General features: G+C 40.4%; 1 protein-coding gene across 8 annotated transcripts in view; it reads left to right on the top strand.

Annotated features, from left to right (window-relative positions):
• The window catches only part of LOC135541351 (acid-sensing ion channel 1B), a 376,245-nt gene extending 354,702 nt beyond the window's left edge, over positions 1 to 21,543 (top strand). For 7 of the 8 annotated variants that reach the window (XM_064967528.1, XM_064967533.1, XM_064967530.1 and 4 more), the window contains 6 exons: positions 4,065 to 4,121; positions 4,808 to 4,961; positions 15,244 to 15,335; positions 17,433 to 17,512; positions 18,448 to 18,549; positions 19,610 to 21,543. In XM_064967528.1, the coding sequence (XP_064823600.1) occupies positions 4,065 to 4,121; positions 4,808 to 4,961; positions 15,244 to 15,335; positions 17,433 to 17,512; positions 18,448 to 18,549; positions 19,610 to 19,705 (581 nt within the window). In that variant the 3' untranslated portion in view covers positions 19,706 to 21,543. Of the gene's footprint in view, positions 1 to 4,064; positions 4,122 to 4,807; positions 4,962 to 8,995; positions 9,174 to 15,243; positions 15,336 to 17,432; positions 17,513 to 18,447; positions 18,550 to 19,609 lie in introns of those variants that run through there. The other variant, XM_064967529.1, reaches the window with a different exon arrangement.
• Positions 21,544 to 21,846: the final 303 nt, after the last annotated feature.

The following is a 21,846-nucleotide window of genomic DNA, read 5'->3' as shown; positions in this document are numbered from 1 at the left end:
ATATGTGTCTATAATATGGTCATACATATGGCAGGAGGTTAGAAAGTGCAGCTCAGTTTCCACCTCATTTTTGTGGGCAGTGAGCACATAGCCTGTCTTCACTTCTCTGCCTACGACGACCTTTCTCAATAGCAAGGCTATGCTCACTATGTGTCTGTACATAGTCAAAGCTTCTCTCTCTCTCATTTACACATACACACACAATACCTGTAGAATTACAACTGGTACACATGCCTCATCCATGTCCTGGCTCAGTGGAGTTTTCCAAAAAAGCTCAACATGGTGGGCGGGTTGCCATACCCACCCCAAACACTAACTATACACTTAACCAATCACATTTCTTGCCTAAACTTACATTGATTTCTTCCCTTGAGGCAAAGGCCTCTAGAAAAAGATAGAATGTAGGAACATTTCCCCCTGCCAAGTGCTGAGTCAACCTCTCTGTCACAGACGCTGTAGGGAACCATGACTCAATCATCCTCTCTGTTACTGACACTATAGGGAACCATGACTCAATCATCCTCTCTGTTACTGACACTATAGGGAACCATGACTCAGTCATCCTCTCTGTTACTGATGCTATAGGGAACCATGACTCAGTCATCCTCTCTGTTACTGATGCTATAGGGAACCATGACTCAGTCATCCTCTCTGTTACTGACACTATAGGGAACCATGACTCAATCATCCTCTCTGTTACTGACACTATAGGGAACCATGACTCAGTCATCCTCTCTGTTACTGACACTATAGGGAACCATGACTCAGTCATCCTCTCTGTTACTGATGCTATAGGGAACCATGACTCAGTCATCCTCTCTGTTACTGACACTATAGGGAACCATGACTCAATCATCCTCTCTGTTACTGATGCTATAGGGAACCATGACTCAGAGTCACAAACAAAACTGTTAAAAACATGTGTAGTCACACTGCTATGGTTAGGTAGATTTAGTTGACATTGCTGTAGTGGAGTTTTTATCTCTGTTTGTCTAATGAGATATATTGTGTATCTTAGAGACATGGGTGACTGGGTGAAGATGAGAAAGATACAGAAATACTCTTCTCTTTATTATCTTTGTTATATTTATTATCTTTGTTATATTTATTATCTTTATTTTCTTTGTTATATTTATTATCTGTGATCTATTAAAGCAATCAGGCCCGAGGGGGTATGGTAATATACCACGGCTAAGGGCAGTTTATACGCACAACGCAGAGTGCCTGGATACAGCCCTTAGCCGTAGTTTATTTGCCTATATAACACTTAACCCACAACGTTACAAATGTAATTAGAAAAGACAAAACAAATGTTTTGTCATACCCGCAGTATATGGTCTGATATACCACGGCTTTCAGCCAATCAGCATTCAGGGCTTGAACCATCCAATTATAAAATGGGTAGTATTGACCAACATTGGTTGTGCTGGATTTGTCAGAACAATTGCTATGCCAATGTTTGTCACCCTAATCAGTGTCAAGGCCAGATAAACAATATACTATCTGTTCTACTTATTTTGGGATTAGATCTAAATTTGGAATCTAGCTTTTATTATGATTCAGTCCTATAAAACCCATTGTTGTCAGCCTAGTCAGTGCTATCTAAATGTGGAATCTAGCTTTTATTCTAAATTGTTTCCATAACCAACACCTGTAATTGGTGCTTGTTAGAAATAGCAGTAGCAGTGTATCTCAGAAGTTATTCTGTGTGCTATGAAAAACACGTGTCCCCAGAGTATCAATCAGTAATCCGCCCTCCTCCACTGTGTCCCAAGTGGCACTCTATTCCCTATATAGGTCAGAAGTTTTGACTAGGGCTCTGGTCAGAAGAAATGCACTCTCTGGGGAATAGGGGGTGCATTAGGGACACTATCGTCCTCTGTAGCTTCTGTCATGATTTCATTAATTAATCCTCATCACTCCAGACCTGCCGGTGGCATTGTACTGGAACAGTGTGGCATGGATGTGAATATCTATTTTTACTGAATGTCAACAGGGATGTGAATATCTATAGTTACTGAATGTCAACAGGAATGTGAATATCTATAGTTACTGAATGTCAACAGGGATGTGAATATCTATATTTACTGAATGTCAACGGGGATGTGAATAACTATAGTTACTGAATGTCAACAGGGATGTGAATATCTATAGTTACTGAATGTCAACAGGGATGTGAATATCTATAGTTACTGAATGTCAACAGGGATGTGAATATCTACATTTACTGAATGTCAACAGGGATGTGAATAACTATAGTTACTGAATGTCAACAAGGATGTGAATATCTATATTTACTGAATGTCAACAGGGATGTGAATATCTATATTTACTGAATGTCAACAGGGATGTGAATAACTATAGTTACTGAATGTCAACATGGATGTGAATATCTATATTTACTGAATGTCAACAGGGATGTGAATATCTATATTTACTGAATGTCAACAGGGATGTGAATAACTATATTTACTGAATGTCAACAGGGATGTGAATAACTATAGTTACTGAATGTCAACAGGGATGTGAATATCTATAGTTACTGAATGTCAACAGGGATGTAAATAACTATAGTTACTGAATGTCAACAGGGATGTGAATATCTATAGTTACTGAATGTCAACAGGGATGTGAATATCTATATTTACTGAATGTCAACAGGGATGTGAATAACTATAGTTACTGAATGTCAACAGGGATATGAATATCTATATTTATTGAATGTCAACAGGGATGTGAATATCTATAGTTACTGAATGTCAACAGGGATGTGAATATCTATATTTACTGAATGTCAACAAGGATGTGAATAAATATAGTTACTGAATGTCAACAGGGATGTGAATAACTATAGTTACTGAATGTCAACAGAGATGTGAATAACTATAGTTACTGAATGTCAACAGGGATGTGAATAACTATAGTTACTGAATGTCAACAGGAATGTGAATATCTATAGTTACTGAATGTCAACAGGGATGCGAATATCAATATATACTGAATGTCAACAAGGATGTGAATAAATATAGTTACTGAATGTCAACAGGGATGTGAATAACTATAGTTACTGAATGTCAACAGGGATGTGAATAACTATAGTTACTGAATGTCAACAGGGATGTGAATAACTATAGTTACTGAATGTCAACAGGAATGTGAATATCTATAGTTACTGAATGTCAACAGGGATGCGAATATCAATATATACTGAATGTCAACAAGGATGTGAATAAATATAGTTACTGAATGTCAACAGGGATGTGAATAACTATAGTTACTGAATGTCAACAGGGATGTGAATAACTATAGTTACTGAATGTCAACAGGGATGTGAATATCTATAGTTACTGAATGTCAACAGGGATGTGAATATGTAAAATGTAAATGTAATGTGAATATCTATAGTTACTGAATGTCAACAGGGATGTGAATAACTATAGTTACTGAATGTCAACAGGAATGCGAATATCTATAGTTACTGAATGTCAACAGGGATGTGAATAACTATAGTTACTGAATGTCAACAGTGTGGCCGGGTTGTGAATCACTATAATTATAGGACAGGAGGGAGCTAATTCACTGTATCTCAGACATCAGGCTGCTGTGTTTTCTTTAACGGTGTTCTCACTAATGGAAGAGGTTGTCCAATCTGGAGAACATGAAAGGACACCAGTGTTAATGACATCAGTCATTAAATGAGGAGATTAGATCAACATGGTAGGAGGAGTACTCCAGGAAGATAGTGCTCCCGAGTGGCACAGTGGTCTAAGGCACTGCATCTCAGTGCAATAGGTGTCACTGCAGTCCCTGGTTTGAATCCAGGCTGTTTCACATCCGGCTGTGATTGGAACTACCATATTGCCAGCATCGTCTGGGTTTGGTTAGTGTAGGCCGTCACTGTAAATAACAATTTGTTCTTGACTGGTAAAATAAAAATATAATTTTATAAGACAGATGAAATCAATCAAGAGAGAACAAGGAGTTGTAATGACAGAGATGTCCCCTCTTCATCCTCTTCCTCATCCAGGACGTTGTGTTCTGTCTCTCTGTCATGTCTTCCTCAGGAGATGCCCCATACTGTACCCCAGAGCAGTACAAGGAGTGTGCCGACCCTGCCTTGGGTAAGTAAAACCTCCTGTCTCTGTCCGTTCACGAAGCCAGGTCCATACAGAGATGGTTCATCTAGATCAGTGTGGAAGTACTTGACTGGCCTCCACAGAGCCCTGACTTCAACCCCATCGAACGCCGACTGCGAGCCAGTCCTAATTGCCCAATATCAGTGCCCGACCTCACTAATGCTCTTGTGGCTGAATGGAAGCAAGTCCCCAAAGTGATGTTCCACCATCTAGTGGAAAGCCTTCCCAGGATAGTGGAGGCTGTTATAGTAGCAAAGGGGGGACAAACTCCATATTAATGCCCATGATTTTGGAATGAGATGTTCAACGAGCAGGTGTCCACATACTTTTGGTCATGTAGTCTCTCTCTCCATCCCTCCCTCCCACTGGGCACAGACGTCAGTTCAACGTCTAGTTTTGATTTACATTTGGTTGAGTGGTCAACTAATGTGAATTCAACGTGAAATCAACAAAACATTTCACCATGTCATTTGCAAATCCAATCAGTTTGTTGATTCATGTGTAAACGTGGTTGAAAAATGATGTGGAATCAATGTTGATTCAACCAGTTTCTGCTGGAGTGGATTGTCTGTTTCTCACACCCCTCAACGTGCTGTAGTGCACTACATATAAAGGACACTGTCCCCTTGTTGTGTCCCCTTGTTTTGTCCCCTTGTTGTGTCCCCTTATAGACTTCCTGGTGGAGAGGGATAATGACTACTGCGTGTGTGAGACGCCCTGCAACATGACGCGCTTTGGAAAGGAGATGTCCTTCGTCAAGATTCCCAGTAAGGCCTCAGCCAAGTACCTGGCCAAGAAGTACAACAAGACTGAGCAATACATTGCGTAAGTTAACCTGTCTGTTCCTTATCTGTCTGTCAAGTGTGGAAGTTTAAATAAAGGACAATATGATGAATTATATTCCCCCAAAAGTGGGTTTAAAAAATACCTCTAGCACGCTCTGTAAATAGTTTTCTTGTGTAAAGTTGTATTGATAATGAGCACCATGACAGTCAAACAACTTAATGACGTCAAACAGACGAAACAGAAAATCCATTACAGTTTAGTCAGTTACCTCAGACAAATTCATCATCGACATGATCCAACTTCTCAGTGGATAGAAAATGTGTCCTTCTCTTCCTTCAGTCTGGTTGGAGATCAGATCGCAATGAATTTACATGAATATGTCTTGAGAGAGAGAGAGGTTTAGTGTGTGTGTGTGTGTGTGTGTGTGTGTGTGTGTGTGTGTGTGTGTGTGTGTGTGTGTGTGTGTGTGTGTGTGTACACGTGTGTACACGTGTGTTTCTTATCAGTGAGTGTCTGTGAGGATTGTTGCCCGGTGTGTGTGACCGGCGGCAGTTTCAGATAGACAGAGGGGAGAAGTGTGTGTGACAGACGTAGGGGGACGGTTGTTCGCTGTTGTCGTGACTTGACTTCTAACAGTCTGAAGACCGTTATTTATCTAATCAACCTAAATATGTTTCATTGTTACCTGATTAAATGGAAATATGTTTCATTGTTACCTGATTAAATGGATTAAATGAACTCATTGGATCTAGCACACCACGAGCATGTTTATTTAAAGAGTTAAAGGTATTTACCTTGGATCTAGCGAGCGTGTTTATTTAAAGAGTTAAAGGTATTTACCTTGGATCTAGCGAGCGTGTTTATTTAAAGAGTTAAAGGTATTTACCTTGGATCTAGCGAGCGTGTTTATTTAAAGAGTTAAAGGTATTTACCTTGGATCTAGCGAGCGTGTTTATTTAAAGAGTTAAAGGTATTTACCTTGGACCTAGCGAGCGTGTTTATTTAAAGAGTTAAAGGTATTTACCTTGGATCTAGCGAGCGTGTTTATTTAAAGAGTTAAAGGTATTTACCTTGGATCTAGCGAGCGTGTTTATTTAAAGAGTTAAAGGTATTTACCTTGGATCTAGCGAGCGTGTTTATTTAAAGAGTTAAAGGTATTCACCTTGGATCTAGCGAGCGTGTTTATTTAAAGAGTTAAAGGTATTTACCTTGGACCTAGCGAGCGTGTTTATTTAAAGAGTTAAAGGTATTTACCTTGGATCTAGCGAGCGTGTTTATTTAAAGAGTTAAAGGTATTTACCTTGGATCTAGCGAGCGTGTTTATTTAAAGAGTTAAAGGTATTTACCTTGGACCTAGCGAGCGTGTTTATTTAAAGAGTTAAAGGTATTTACCTTGGATCTAGCGAGCGTGTTTATTTAAATAGTTAAAGGTATTTACCTTGCATCTAGCGAGCGTGTTTATTTAAAGAGTTAAAGGTATTTACCTTGGATCTAGCGAGCGTGTTTATTTAAATAGTTAAAGGTATTTACCTATCACATCTATAAACAGTCAACGTATTAATCATAACCTCGTATCACATCATAATTCTGAACAGTCGTAACCTCCTTGCATCTGCAAAAACCCGAGCCTTACTCATGATTCAGTACTACACAAATTGGTTTAATTATTAAACTAAATGGTAACACAGGATAAACATGCACACTTAATACATTAAAAACACATCCCTATTAGACTGACAACAATATGGCTGCTTGTTACAAAAGACATGGAGAGGGAGAGAGAGAGAGAGACAGAGTGTCACGATCGTCGCCAGGGTGGAAATGACTGGACCAAGGTGCAGCATGGTGAGCGTACATTTCTTTTTTATTTAAAAATGTCACCAACAAAATAAATACAAAATAAAGAAACGACCGTGAAGCTGACTAGGGCTCTACAGGCCACTAACACAGACAACTACCCACAACTAAGTTGGCAAAACAGGCTGCCTAAGTATGATTCCCAATCAGAGTCAACGATAGACAGCTGTCCCTGATTGACAAACATACCCGGCCAAAACATTGAAACAGAAAACATAGAAATAAAGAAACTAGAATGCCCATCCTAGTCACACCCTGGCCTAACCAAATAGAGAATAAAAGCCTCTCTATGGTCAGGGCGTGACAGAGAGAGAGAAACCGAGAGAGAGAAACAGAGAGAGAGACAGAGACACAGAGAGAGACAGAGATGGAGAGAGACAGAGAGAGAGAGACAGACAGAGAGAGAGAGACAGAGACACAGAGAGAGACAGAGACACAGAGAGAGAGACAGACAGAGAGAGAGAGACAGGGACACTTAAAGTTGGTACATTTAGAAACTACTCTCACTTATAGTACTCCTATACTTTGCATACGAACCGCCGCCCACTTGGAGTAAGAAATCATTTTTTACATGAAAATAACTTGGTTCGCCATGTATCTCTCTGAACCGGGCCGCCTTGGAAAGGGGGTTGGGCCTTTTGCGGCACACTTGTAAGGCTCTGATTGTCCAAAAGGGATTCCTCTGCAGCCGTCTGGTATCCAGTGACTTGTCGTGTAGTCCTGAACAAAACTACAGAGTTTATTTTCCTTCCATTCACTCTTGATGATGCTTCGTTGTAGGCTAGCCAGCCTTATCGATGGTTTCCCAGTGGGGTGATGAGAGTAGTGTAATACGATGGTTTGAGACGGGTAATAGAATGGTCCCACTTAAATTCACTTTTCTAGATACTTTACTTAGGACAGCTAATCAGCCGTACCAGTGATTGTCCGGGAGGGGAGTTTATCGTCTGTACCTCGTGTTGAGATTCAGAGTTCAAACCACTTTAAACGTGCAGCTGCAGCTTCACATCTTTCTGGTCTGGTCGGTTAGTTTTGTTACCCATCATTTATGCAGTTTGTTTTGAGAGGAGCGGTTCCATCAGACTGACACGCTCTCTGACCTCACTCTGGGGAGTGACTTGTCACTTGTACAAAATTATTATCTCTTATGGCTCCTAAAATCATGTCCCTCTCTTAACAAAAACACTTTCATCATTTTTCAAATTTCACTCACAATGCATCAGATGGACACTTAATGGCCTCTGACAATTCCCAATGTTCTGTTTGAAATATTGTTCCAGGATTCGCTTTAGAACGTGGTTAGAGTTTTGTCAGGAACATAGGCCTCTGGTGAACATTGGAGAGGTGTGTCTGGATGTTCTGTCCTCGATTTACAACAGGGTTTGAGGTGTCAATGTAACGGTCATCGTTGCATGAAGAAGTGGACCAAAGCGCAGCGTGGTAAGTGTTCATAATTTATTAAAAGAACTGACAGCTCCAGACAGGAGGGCTACACTCTGGCAGCTCCGGACAGGAGGGCGACACTCTGGCAGCTCCGGACAGGAGGGCGACTCTGGCACAAGACTCACCAGGCTGGGGAGACATGCAGGAGGCCTTGTCCTCGGCCGAGACACCGGATACACTGGGCCGTGGAGGCACACTGGAGTTCTCGAGCTAAGAGCCTGCACAAACCGTCCTGGCTGGATGGTGACTTTGGCCCGGCACGTGCGGGGCGCAGGCACAGGACGCACTGGGCTGTGCAGACGCACTGGAGACACAGTGCGCAGAGCCGGCGCAGGACTCACCGGGCTGTGGAGGCGCACTGGAGGTCTGGAGCGTGTGGCTGAGACAGTCTTCACCAGACGGCTAGCACGCTCCTCAGGACGAGTATGGAGAGCTGACTCAGTTGACATCAAATCGAGGACAGGCTCCGTCGGGCGGATGTCGTGCCTCATGCACCAACACAGCAGCTCTCTCATTGCTCTCTCCTCCAATCTCCCCATCAACTCCTTCACTGTCTCTGCTTTGCTTCCTTCGCTCACCTGCAATTTCACTCCATAGCATGGGGCCTGACCAGTCCCATGCTCGCCACGGTAAGCACGGGGAGTTGGCTCAGGTCTCTAACCTGACTCTGCCACACCCCCCGTGTGCACCCCCCAATGTTTTTTTTGGGGGGGGCTGCCTCTCGGGCTTCCTTGCCAGCCGTGTTCCCTCATTGTGTTGCCTCTCATACTTAGCTGCCTCCAGTTCCTCCTGTGGACGGCGATACTCCCCAGCCTGCCTCCAGGGTCCCTTCCCGTCCAGGATCTCCTCCCATGTCCAGGAGTCCATTACAGCACGCTGCTTAGTCCTTTGGTGGTGGGTAGTTCTATAACGGTCATCGTTGCATGAAGAAGTGGACCAAAGCGCAGCGTGGTAAGTGTTCATGATTTATTAAAATAACTGAACACTGAATAACAACGAGAACGAATGAAACCGAAACAGTTCTGTCTGGTGCAGACACACAAAAACAGAAAACAACTACCCACAAAACACAGGTAGGAAAAGGCTACGTAAGTATGGTTTTCAATCAGAGACAACGATAGACAGCTGCCTCTGATTGAGAACCACACCCGGCCAAACACACAGAAATAGAAAACATAGAACAAAACATAGAATGCCCACCCCAACTCACACCCTGACCAAACCAAAATAGAAACATAAAAATTATCTCTAAGGTCAGGGCGTGACAGTCAACCCCCACCAGTTCCCTCCTCCCTCCTCTGCGGGTGAGATGGGGTCTGGTTGAAGTCATTTATTGCAAAGCTGAACTGACCTATTTGGATCCTCACTGGACAGTCATGACACAGGGCACCAGAAGGTGGGATTGTCTGACTGTTGCTCTCATGCCAGCTGCTCTAGTGTGTGTGTGTATCAGACAGTCCCAGTGGGTCAGAGATCCCAGGTTAATCAGAAGAGTAAGGAGAGGAGCTGACAGCCGTTTGTCTGGCGACGACGAGATGTGCACACGCTGACACTGAAACGTAACACACAGCCGCTCCTGCAAATCATCGGAGTCAGAGACAGAGACAGAGAGAATGTCAGGGAGTTTATTATACATGTTCTACGTTCTATATGTGGTTCAGATTATACATGCTCTACGTTCTATATGTGATTCAGATTATACATGCTCTACATTCTATATGTGATTCAGATTATACATGTTCGACATTCTATATGTGATTCAGATTATACATGTTCTACATTATATATGTGATTCAGATTATACATGCTCTACGTTCTATATGTGATTCAGATTATACATGCTCTACGTTCTATATGTGATTCAGATTATACATGCTCTACATTCTATATGTGATTCAGATTATACATGCTCTACATTCTATATGTGATTCAGATTATACATGTTCTACATTATATATGTGATTCAGATTATACATGCTCTACGTTCTATTTGTGATTCAGATTATACGTGTTCTACATTCTATATGTGATTCAGATTATACATGTTCTACATTCTATATGTGATTCAGATTATACATGTTCCACATTATATATGTGATTCAGATTATACATGTTCTACATTCAATATGTGATTCAGATTATACATGCTCTACATTCATAAACGATTCAGATTATACATGTTCTACATTCTATATGTGATTCAGATTATACATGTTCTACATTCTGTGATTCAGATTATACATGTTCTACATTCTATATGTGATTCAGATTATACATGTTCTACATTCTACATGTGATTCAGATTATACATGTTCTACATTCTATATGTGATTCAGATTATACATGCTCTACATTCTATATGTGATTCAGATTACACGTGTTCTACATTCTATATGTGATTCAGATTATACATGTTCTACATTCTACATGTGATTCAGATTATACATGTTCTACATTCTATATGTGATTCAGATTATACATGCTCTACATTCTATATGTGATTCAGATTATACATGTTCTACATTCTATATGTGATTCAGATAATACATGTTCTACATTCTATATGTCATTCAGATTATACATGTTCTACATTCTACATGTGATTCAGATTATAGGTGTTCAACATTCTACATGTGATTCAGATTATACATGCTCTACATTCTACATGTGATTCAGATTATACATGTTCTACATTCTATATGTGATTCAGATTATACATGCTCTACATTCTACATGTTATTCAGATTATACATGTTCTACATTCTATATGTGATTCAGATTATACATGTTCTACATTCTACATGTGATTCAGATTATACATGTTCTACATTCTATATGTGATTCAGATTATACATGCTCTACATTCTACATGTGATTCAGATTATAGGTGTTCAACATTCAGATTATACATGTTCTACATTCTACATGTGATTCAGATTATATGTGTTCTACATTCAGATTATACATGTTCTACATTCTATATGTGATTCAGATTATACATGTTCTACATTCTACATGTGATTCAGATTATACATGTTCTACATTCTATATGTGATTCAGATTATACATGCTCTACATTCTACATGTGATTCAGATTATACATGTTCTACATTCAATATGTGATTCAGATTATACATGCTCTACATTCATAAACGATTCAGATTATACATGTTCTACATTCTATATGTGATTCAGAATATACATGGTCTACATTCTATAAATGATTCGGATTATTCATGTTCTACATTCTATATGTGATTCAGATTATACATGCTCTACATTCTATAAATGATTCGGATTATACATGTTCTACATTCTATATGTGATTCAGATTATACATGTTCTACATTCTATATGTGATTCAGATTATACATGTTCTACATTCTATATGTGATTCAGATTATACATGCTCTACATTCTATAAATGATTCGGATTATACATGTTCTACATTCTATATGTGATTCAGATTATACATGCTCTACATTCTATAAATGATTCGGATTATACATGTTCTACATTCTATATGTGATTCAGATTATACATGCTCTACATTCTATAAATGATTCGGATTATACATGTTCTACATTCTATATGTGATTCAGATTATACATGTTCTACATTCTATATGTGATTCAGATTATACATGTTCTACATTCTATATGTGATTCAAATTATACATATTCTACATTCTATATGTGATTCAGATTATAGGTGTTCAACATTCAGATTATACATGTTCTACATTCTATATGTGATTCAGATTATACGTGTTCTACATTCTATAAATGATTCAGATTATACATGTTCTACATTCTATATGTGATTCAGATTATACGTGTTCTACATTCTATAAATGATTCAGATTATACATGTTCTACATTCTATATGTGATTCAGATTATACGTGTTCTACATTCTATAAATGATTCAGATTATACATGTTCTACATTCTATAAATGATTCAGATTATAAATGTTCTACATTCTATAAATGATTCAGATTATACATGTTCTACATTCTATAAATGATTCAGATTATACATGCTCTACATTCTATATGTGATTCAGATTATACATGTTCTACATTCTATAAATGATTCAGATTATACATGTTCTACATTCTATAAATGATTCAGATTATACATGTTCTACATTCTATAAATGATTCAGATTATAAATGTTCTACATTCTATAAATGATTCAGATTATACATGTTCTACATTCTATAAATGATTCAGATTATACATGCTCTACATTCTATATGTGATTCAGATTATACATGTTCTACATTCTATAAATGATTCAGATTATAAATGTTCTACATTCTATAAATGATTCAGATTATACATGCTCTACATTCTATATGTGATTCAGATTATACATGTTCTACATTCTATAAATGATTCAGATTATACATGTTCTACATTCTATAAATGATTCAGATTATACATGCTCTACATTCTTTATGTGCCTCAGATTTGCCTGAGTCACAAAGTCTTGTTTGTGAACATCAAAAGTATTTTCTGATTGACTGTAGATTTACTGTGGACACCTGCTTGTCAAACATCTTGTTCCAAAATCATGGGCATTAAAATGGAGCTGCTATAACAGCCTCTTCTCATCTGGGAAGGCTTTCCGCTAGATGTTGGAACATTGCTGCGGGAACTTCCTTCCATTCAGCCACAAGAGCATTAGTGAGGTTGGCCACTGATGTTGGGCGATTAGGCCTGGCTCGCAGTCGGCGTTCCAATTAATCTCAAAGGTGTTCGATGGGGTTGAGGTCAGGGCTCTGTGCAGACCAGTCAAGTTCTTCTACACCGATCTCAACAAACCACTTCTGTTTTAAGATTCCCCTACACTGGAACTATGGGGCCTAGTCCGAACCATGTAAAATAGCCCCAGACCATTATTTCTCTTCCACCAAACTTTACCGTTGTCGGTCAGGTAGCATTCTCCTGGCATCCACCAAGCCCAGATTCATCCGTCGGACTGCCAGATGGTGAAACGTGATTCATCACTCCAGAGAATGCGTTCCCACTGCTCCAGAGTCCAATGACGGCGAGCTTTACGCCACTCCAGCTGATGCTTGGCATCGCGCATGGTGATCTTAGGCTTGTGTACAGCTGCTCGGCCATGGAAACCCAATTCATGAAGCTCCCGACAACGAACAGTTCTTGTGCTGACGTTGCTTCTAAAGGCCGTTTGGAACTCGGTAGTGAATGTTGCAACCAAGGGCAGACAATTTTTATGCGCTACATGCTTCTGTACACACGGCGGTTCCGTTCTGTGAGCTTGTGTGGCCTACCACTTCATGGCTGAGCCATTGTTCCTCCTAGTCTTTTCCACTTCACAACAACAGCACTTACAGTGGACCGGAGCAGCTCGAGCAGGGCAGAAATTTGACAAACTGATTTGTTGGAAAGGTGTCATCCTACATGACCATTCTACTACCAGTGTTTGTCTATGGAGATTGCATGGCTGTGTGTTCTATTTTATTCACCTGTCAGTAACGGTGTGGCTGATTTTGCCGAATCCACTCATTTGAAACTTTTGTATATATAGTGTATAATTCAGTACAGTGAAATCACAACAGGAAACATTTCCTTCGTATGTGTCCCTCTATGGCAGATCCAAGCCAGGAGGAAATTATCTGAAGGCAAACTACACAGACATGCACACGCACGACCACAAATGATTTGCTCAACCTGAAACATCTGCTCAGCCATCTATCTGAAGATTAGAAACAGGAAATCATGCAGGCGAGGACAGGGACAGCCTGCCGTGCCAATCAATGCTCAATTAGATGTTGGTTAGATGTTAGATGTGGGTATTAAGTATGAAGTGGACTTGTTGGTTTTATTGAAGGTTCCTAGATGCCGTCTCCTGCTATTGTGTCCTTGATCAAGACACTTAACCCCGAAACTGCACCGTGTCCCTAAGGTCTGGGTGTCTTAGGGGGTTAGGAGAAAACAAAACTATGAATAGCTGTGTCTTTAAGGTCTGGGTGTCTTAGGGGGTAAGGAGAAAACAAAAATACTAATAGCTGTGTCTTTAAGGTCTGGGTGTCTTAGGGGGTTAGGAGAAAACAAAAATACTAATAGCTGTGTCTTTAAGGTCTGGGTGTCTTAGGGGGTTAGGAGAAAACAAAATTACTAATAGCTGTGTCTTTAAGGTCTGGGTGTCTTAGGGGGTTAGGAGAAAACAAAAATTCTAATAGCTGTGTCTTTAAGGTCTGGGTGTCTTAGGGGGTTAGGAGAAAACAAAAATAGTAATAGCTGTGTATTTAAGGTCTGGGTGTCTTAGGGGGTTAGGAGAAAACAAAAATACTAATAGCTGTGTCTTTAAGGTCTGGGTGTCTTAGGGGGTTAGGAGAAAACAAAAATACTAATAGCTGTGTCTTTAAGGTCTGGGTGTCTTAGGGGGTTAGGAGAAAACAAAAATAGTAATAGCTGTGTATTTAAGGTCTGGGTGTCTTAGGGGGTTAGGAGAAAACAAAAATACTAATAGCTGTGTCTTTAAGGTCTGGGTGTCTAAGGGGGGTAGGAGAAAACAAAAATACTAATAGCTGTGTCTTTAAGGTCTTTAAGGTTTGGGTGTCTTAGGGGGTTAGGAGAAAACAAAAATACTAATAGCTGTGTCTTTAAGGTCTGGGTGTCTTAGGGGGTTAGGAGAAAACAAAAATACTAATAGCTGTGTCTTTAAGGTCTTTAAGGTTTGGGTGTCTTAGGGGGTTAGGAGAAAACAAAAAATACTAATAGCTGTGTCTTTAAGGTCTTTAAGGTCTGGGTGTCTTAGGGGGTTAGGAGAAAACAAAAATAGTAATAGCTGTGTCTTTAAGGTCTTTAAGGTCTGGGTATCTTAGGGGGTTAGGAGAAAACAAAAATACTAATAGCTGTGTTTTAAGGTCTTTAAGGTCTGGGTGTCTTAGGGGGTTCGGAGAAAACAAAAATACTAATAGCTGTGTCATTTTAGACAATAAGTTATCTTATTCTTCCTCTCTTCCCTCTCCTCTTGGTTGACAGTGATAACATCCTGGTTCTGGATATCTTCTTTGAGGCTCTGAACTATGAGACCATCGAGCAGACGAAAGCTTACGAGTTCGCAGGGTTGCTGGGTAAGAAAATGCTGGTCAGCAGTTGATCGGAAATTGCTGAAATACAGTTATTATAAGTTTTAATTAAATTGATATTAACCACACTGAGGTGTGTCGTTATAGCTGAGTACAACATTTTTCAATTATGTCTTAGCCTGTGAATAAAAACATGAACTCAATATTACTTAATTTACTATTATGGAACCAATGTTTCAGGTTTCAAACACAAAGCCGTTGCCTGAAAAATGTCAAATATTTTTCATCATGTATATTTTCATCATGCATGTTTCATCATGTATGTCATGTGTTTTCAGTTGATATTGGTGGTCAGATGGTTCTCTCCATGTGTTTTCAGGTGATATTGGTGGTCAGATGGTTCTCTCCATGTGTTTTCAGGTGATATTGGTGGTCAGATGGTTCTCTCCATGTGTTTTCAGGTGATATTGGTGGTCAGATGGTTCTCTCCATGTGTGTTCAGGTGATATTGGTGGTCAGATGGTTCTCTCCATGTGTGTTCAGGTGATATTGGTGGTCAGATGGTTCTCTTCATGTGTTTTCAGGTGATATTGGTGGTCAGATGGTTCTCTCCATGTGTTTTCAGGTGATATTGGTGGTCAGATGGTTCTCTCCATGTGTGTTCAGGTGATATTGGTGGTCAGATGGTTCTCTCCATGTGTGTTCAGGTGATATTGGTGGTCAGATGGTTCTCTCCATGTGTTTTCAGGTGATATTGGTGGTCAGATGGTTCTCTCCATGTGTTTTCAGGTGATATTGGTGGTCAGATGGTTCTCTTCATGTGTTTTCAGGTGATATTGGTGGTCAGATGGTTCTCTCCATGTGTTTTCAGGTGATATTGGTGGTCAGATGGTTCTCTCCATGTGTTTTCAGGTGATATTGGTGGTCAGATGGTTCTCTCCATGTGTGTTCAGGTGATATTGGTGGTCAGATGGTTCTCTCCATGTGTTTTCAGGTGATATTGGTGGTCAGATGGTTCTCTCCATGTGTTTTCAGGTGATATTGGTGGTCAGATGGTTCTCTTCATGTGTTTTCAGGTGATATTGGTGGTCAGATGGTTCTCTCCATGTGTTTTCAGGTGATATTGGTGGTCAGATGGTTCTCTCCATGTGTTTTCAGGTGATATTGGTGGTCAGATGGTTCTCTTCATGTGTTTTCAGGTGATATTGGTGGTCAGATGGTTCTCTCCATGTGTTTTCAGGTGATATTGGTGGTCAGATGGTTCTCTCCATGTGTTTTCAGGTGATATTGGTGGTCAGATGGTTCTCTCCATGTGTGTTCAGGTGATATTGGTGGTCAGATGGTTCTCTCCATGTGTTTTCAGGTGATATTGGTGGTCAGATGGTTCTCTCCATGTGTTTTCAGGTGATATTGGTGGTCAGATGGTTCTCTCCATGTGTGTTCAGGTGATATTGGTAGTCAGATGGTTCTCTCCATGTGTGTTCAGGTGATATTGGTGGTCAGATGGTTCTCTCCATGTGTGTTCAGGTGATATTGGTGGTCAGATGGTTCTCTCCATGTGTTTTCAGGTGATATTGGTGGTCAGATGGTTCTCTCCATGTGTTTTCAGGTGATATTGGTGGTCAGATGGTTCTCTCCATGTGTTTTCAGGTGATATTGGTGGTCAGATGGTTCTCTCCATTTGTTTTCAGGTGATATTGGTGGTCAGATGGTTCTCTTCATGTGTTTTCAGGTGATATTGGTGGTCAGATGGTTCTCTCCATTTGTTTTCAGGTGATATTGGTGGTCAGATGGTTCTCTCCATGTGTTTTCAGGTGATATTGGTGGTCAGATGGTTCTCTCCATGTGTTTTCAGGTGATATTGGTGGTCAGATGGTTCTCTCCGTGTGTTTTCAGGTGATATTGGTGGTCAGATGGTTCTCTCCATGTGTTTTCAGGTGATATTGGTGGTCAGATGGTTCTCTCCATGTGTTTTCAGGTGATATTGGTGGTCAGATGGTTCTCTTCATGTGTGTTCAGGTGATATTGGTGGTCAGATGGTTCTCTCCATGTGTTTTCAGGTGATATTGGTGGTCAGATGGTTCTCTCCATGTGTTTTCAGGTGATATTGGTGGTCAGATGGTTCTCTCCATGTGTTTTCAGGTGATATTGGTGGTCAGATGGGTCTGTTCATTGGAGCCAGTATCCTCACCATCTTGGAGCTCTTTGACTACCTATATGAGGTAAGCCTTAATTTTGTAAATGTAAAATGTTTCTACGTTTCCTGTCAGATCTTTCTTCAAAATCTTATCCGGTGTGTCCTAAAACAGTTTATGTCTTGGGGTTTTGTTTGCATCTAGGTTTCTTAGAGAACGTTTGCCTCTAGGTTATGGTAGTATATATGTCAATGTATGTAAATATCCTTCATTTACATGATTCCCTCAGGGCAACATGTCTAGTTAAGTGCTAGACAGACACAGGCCTTAGAACCAGTCAGCCACACGGAAACAATCCATTTCCACTAGCATTGCTACATTCTCTGTAAATGCTAACCGGTTTAAAAACTGTCTGGATGAAACAACACCCGAGGGAAGTTTTTTAAGCTACACTTAATAAAAAGGGAACTACCTGTATCCCGTTGAAACTAGCCGCCCACTTTAAATCAAACTTGCAGAGCATTCATTTCCAGGTGTCTTAAAGCAGCTCATCTCTCTCAGGCACAGCACTGTTGACTGCATGAACATTTTAGTCATATTGTAGTTGGGATTCAGGTAGGATGCTTCTGTTGCTGTCGATTTGTATCAGAGCAGCAACCTCCCTGGGTAGAATAGCTGTATGTTCATGTACTCATAATTAATTCTATCTATATAAAATAAAACATACAAATAATAATCATCATTTTTGGAATAATTGGAATAAACTGGGATCAGTGGCTAATCTCATTATTGTTAACATTACTGACACTGGAAATAATTTCTGTGTCTGTATCATCAATTGTCTTTGAATGATATAACTTTTTCTTTACTATATTCATTTGTCTCAATACGAATCCAGTAATAACCAGCAGTTTGTAAAAGATAAAGGAAAACAGATGGACCTGTCATTTGGCTGCATTCCGAAAGTCTGGTTCTCTGAGGCACTGCTTCAAAGACCAGCTACTGTGTTTGCTTGTTTGCAGGTGATCAAGTACAAGCTGTGTCGGTGCTCAAATAAGAAACACAAACGCAGCAACAGCAACGACCGGGGAGCAGCTCTGAGTCTGGAGGACGTCAAGCGCCATGTCAGTACGCCAGCTCTATCTCTGGCTAAGTATTTGCAGTGTCTGGAAAAATTGTTGGACCGAGACAGGGTAGATAGGGGGGGGAGAGAAAGACAGGGAGACAAAAATAAATAAAAAAAACAGAGAGAGAGGCACAGTGATAAAAGAGAAGGTGAGAGATTGTGGAAATGGTTTCAATTTAATCACGGATGGTCTGTAGGACCCGCCTAGTGGGTTTACAATGAGAGCTTTGGGTGGGGGTGACAGCTTCTGATTTTCAAGTGTACAACTCTTAGAAAAAAAGGTTCCAAAAGGGTTATTTGGCTGTTCCCTTTTTGGTTCCAGGGAGAACCCTTTTTGGTTCCAGGGAGAACCCTTTTTGGTTCCAGGGAGAAACCTTTTTGGTTTCACATAGAACCATGTAGAACCCTCTGTGGAAAGAGAGAGAGATGGTTGGTTCGCTGCATGGAGTTATATCATCCTCCTTTACCCTGCATTCCTCCATTTAATCCAGCCTGTTTCATATATTTTACCCAAATGGCACCCTATTATCTATATAGTGCACTACTTTAGACTTAGTAGTGCACTATAAAAGAAAAGGGTGATTTTTGGCAGTATTTTCCCTTTGGTTTCTTTCCACTACAGTATTTTCACTCCTCTCTACTACCGGAAGTCTTATTTCTGTCTGTGTTTCCTTTTCGCTCATCTCTCGGGCTCTGTGTGAGAAACTCTAATTTCTGTCTGTGTTTCCTGTTTGCTCATCCCTCGGGCTCTGTGTGAAAACCTCTTATTCCTGTCTGTCCTTCCTGTTTGCTCATCCCTCGGGCTCTGTGTGAAAACCTCTTATTCCTGTCTGTCCTTCCTGTTTGCTCATCCCTCGGGCTCTGTGTGAGAACCTCTTATTCCTGTCTGTGTTTCCTGTTCGCTCATCTCTCGGGCTCTGTGTGAGAAACTCTAATTTCTGTCTGTGTTTCCTGTTCGCTCATCCCTCGGGCTCTGTGTGAGAACCTCTAATTTCTGTCTCTCTCCTTTCTTCTTCCCTTAATTTTTTCTGATCATTTGTTCACTTCTCTTCCCTCAGACGCCCTGTGAGAACCTACGTACGCCGGGTTCGTATCCTGCCAACATGCTTCCTCACCATCCAGCACAGGGCAACTTCGAAGACTTCACATGTTGAGCCAATCGGGAAAAAGCAGGAAATACCTGAGCCAATCAGGACAGGAGGAAGGAGGAATAACCTGGCTGGCAGTATGCAACCAAAGTCAACCGTACAACAAGAATATCTGACGTGAACGGATTCTCAATATGGAAACTTTTCTTACTGTCTGAGAGGAGGGGGGAAATATCAACAATCACAACAATTACATTAAGAGAGAAGAAGAAGATTTTTCCAAACATAAATATCTGTAAAAGTTCCAGAACATTTTGGGGAATTTGGAATCATAAAAGTAAATCCTGAATGTTCTATGTCTATGTCTGGAATAGAACCAGGAAACGAAGACTCTACTCTTCAAGATCACACTGCAAATATCGACTTCTCACTCTAAAACAGACAGATATGGGAAATGTATCTAGTGTACAGACACAGCACTGTACAAAAAAACATCAACAGAGCCTCATGCCTTTATAACAGCCAACACCTGGCTGTCAGTTGCTGATGGCTGGCCTATTAGGATAGTAGTATGATGGGGATCAATTCCATTTCAATTCAGACAATTAACTTCCCGAATTGACTGAATTGGAATGGAATTGACCCCAACCCTGGTCAGTGGAGAAATGTTGTGCTTCACTCAACTCCACTGTAGATATAGCACCGTAACTGCTGTGAGGCTTCGTAGGGGTACAGTTCCAGTGGGAGTCTGTCTGTCTTGAGAATGTAGCCATATCCACAATGGGTTACATCAATAACAACCAAGATGAGTAGTGGAAGCATTTAGGGAGAAGGTAGTAGAGAGCTCTACCATTTAGTAAAAACGTAATGGTGAACTTTTCAGGTCTCATCTTGTAAATGCATGCTTGTATATCGTCTTCTGCATGTATTACCTTTTTTTTTAAATTGTTTAATTCTTTTTCATTTGCATTATTGCTGCCAAGTTTGCCTCGATGATACAGGGAGAAGATGACGCTCCCCTCCTAATAGTGCGTGTGCGTGTGTTTGTGTAATGAAATGTGTTGGTTTGTGTGACCAGCCTGGTTGAATCCACCAGATAGCAGCTGAACCTCATTCCAACAACACGCCTTGTTTCATTAATCCATGTTAAATGTATGCCCTATCCTATAATCCCAAATCATCCCCTAGCAACTATGCCGTACGTACTTGTATGGAGACAATTCCAGCTGTCACAGACAGAGCTTCCACATTGTGTACGTCTATCCGGTCCTCTCAGTTCTACAGTGCCTAGGGAGTAGTAGGGGCTACGGTTTGACATGGGATTTAGGAATGACTTGTGAAATGTGTTATTTCCAGTCTATTCATTTACTCACGTGGTCTTGACTGACATAAGGGGTGTGTGGGAAGTGTTCCAGAAATCAGTTCATTTTGGTTTCCCTTGTAATTCTGTGCGGGTTTTTGAAATGTTATGTATCTGTGTTCTAGTCGCAAATATGTCATTATCAAAGCACAATTACACCGATATGTAGAGATGATGATGTAAAAGAAAAAGTAGATGAATTCTTATGGATATTCTCATAATACCAAGGTTTTTTATTATTACGGTGTAGCAGTTTTTTGGGGGGGGGTTTGTTTTCTTCGCTACAGAATAGGGTTCCGGCGATTTTCCCAACATTTCCAGGTTTTTTCAGAAATCCCTCGGAATCAGGAGGGAATCTTCCGGCTGGAAATCCTTCGCCTGGGATTTCCGGAAGACCTGGGAATTTGTGGAAAAGTTGCAGGTATTTTGTAACCATAGTACATAAACATACATATCGCCTGATAGTCCAGTCTCCATCAGGTTACCGACTGTTCTATTTATCTAACAAAGCATATTATAATAAACATTTAAATATCATTTTGAACATTTATTATTCTATGGAGTTCTCCTTTCTTGTGTGTGTGTCAGAGCCGTGTGTGTAGGTGGCAGGGAAGTCAGGCGCAGGAGAGTAAAACGAGTGTAATGGAGTCTTTTTAATAAATGTCCACTAAACATGCTCCAAACACTAAATATACAGACATAATATACATGGGTACGAGGACCCGTCGCGCAACTATACAACCAACTATACAACCACCTATACAACCACCTATACAAACACCTATACAACCACCTATACAACCACCTATACAACCACCTATACAACCACCTATACAACCACCTATAC

The sequence above is a fragment of the Oncorhynchus masou genome, chromosome 6, assembly GCF_036934945.1.
Source record: "Oncorhynchus masou masou isolate Uvic2021 chromosome 6, UVic_Omas_1.1, whole genome shotgun sequence".
NCBI lineage: Eukaryota > Metazoa > Chordata > Actinopteri > Salmoniformes > Salmonidae > Oncorhynchus > Oncorhynchus masou.
Note: the sequence above shows the minus strand (reverse complement) of the source record. Positions and strands in the feature narration are given on the sequence as shown.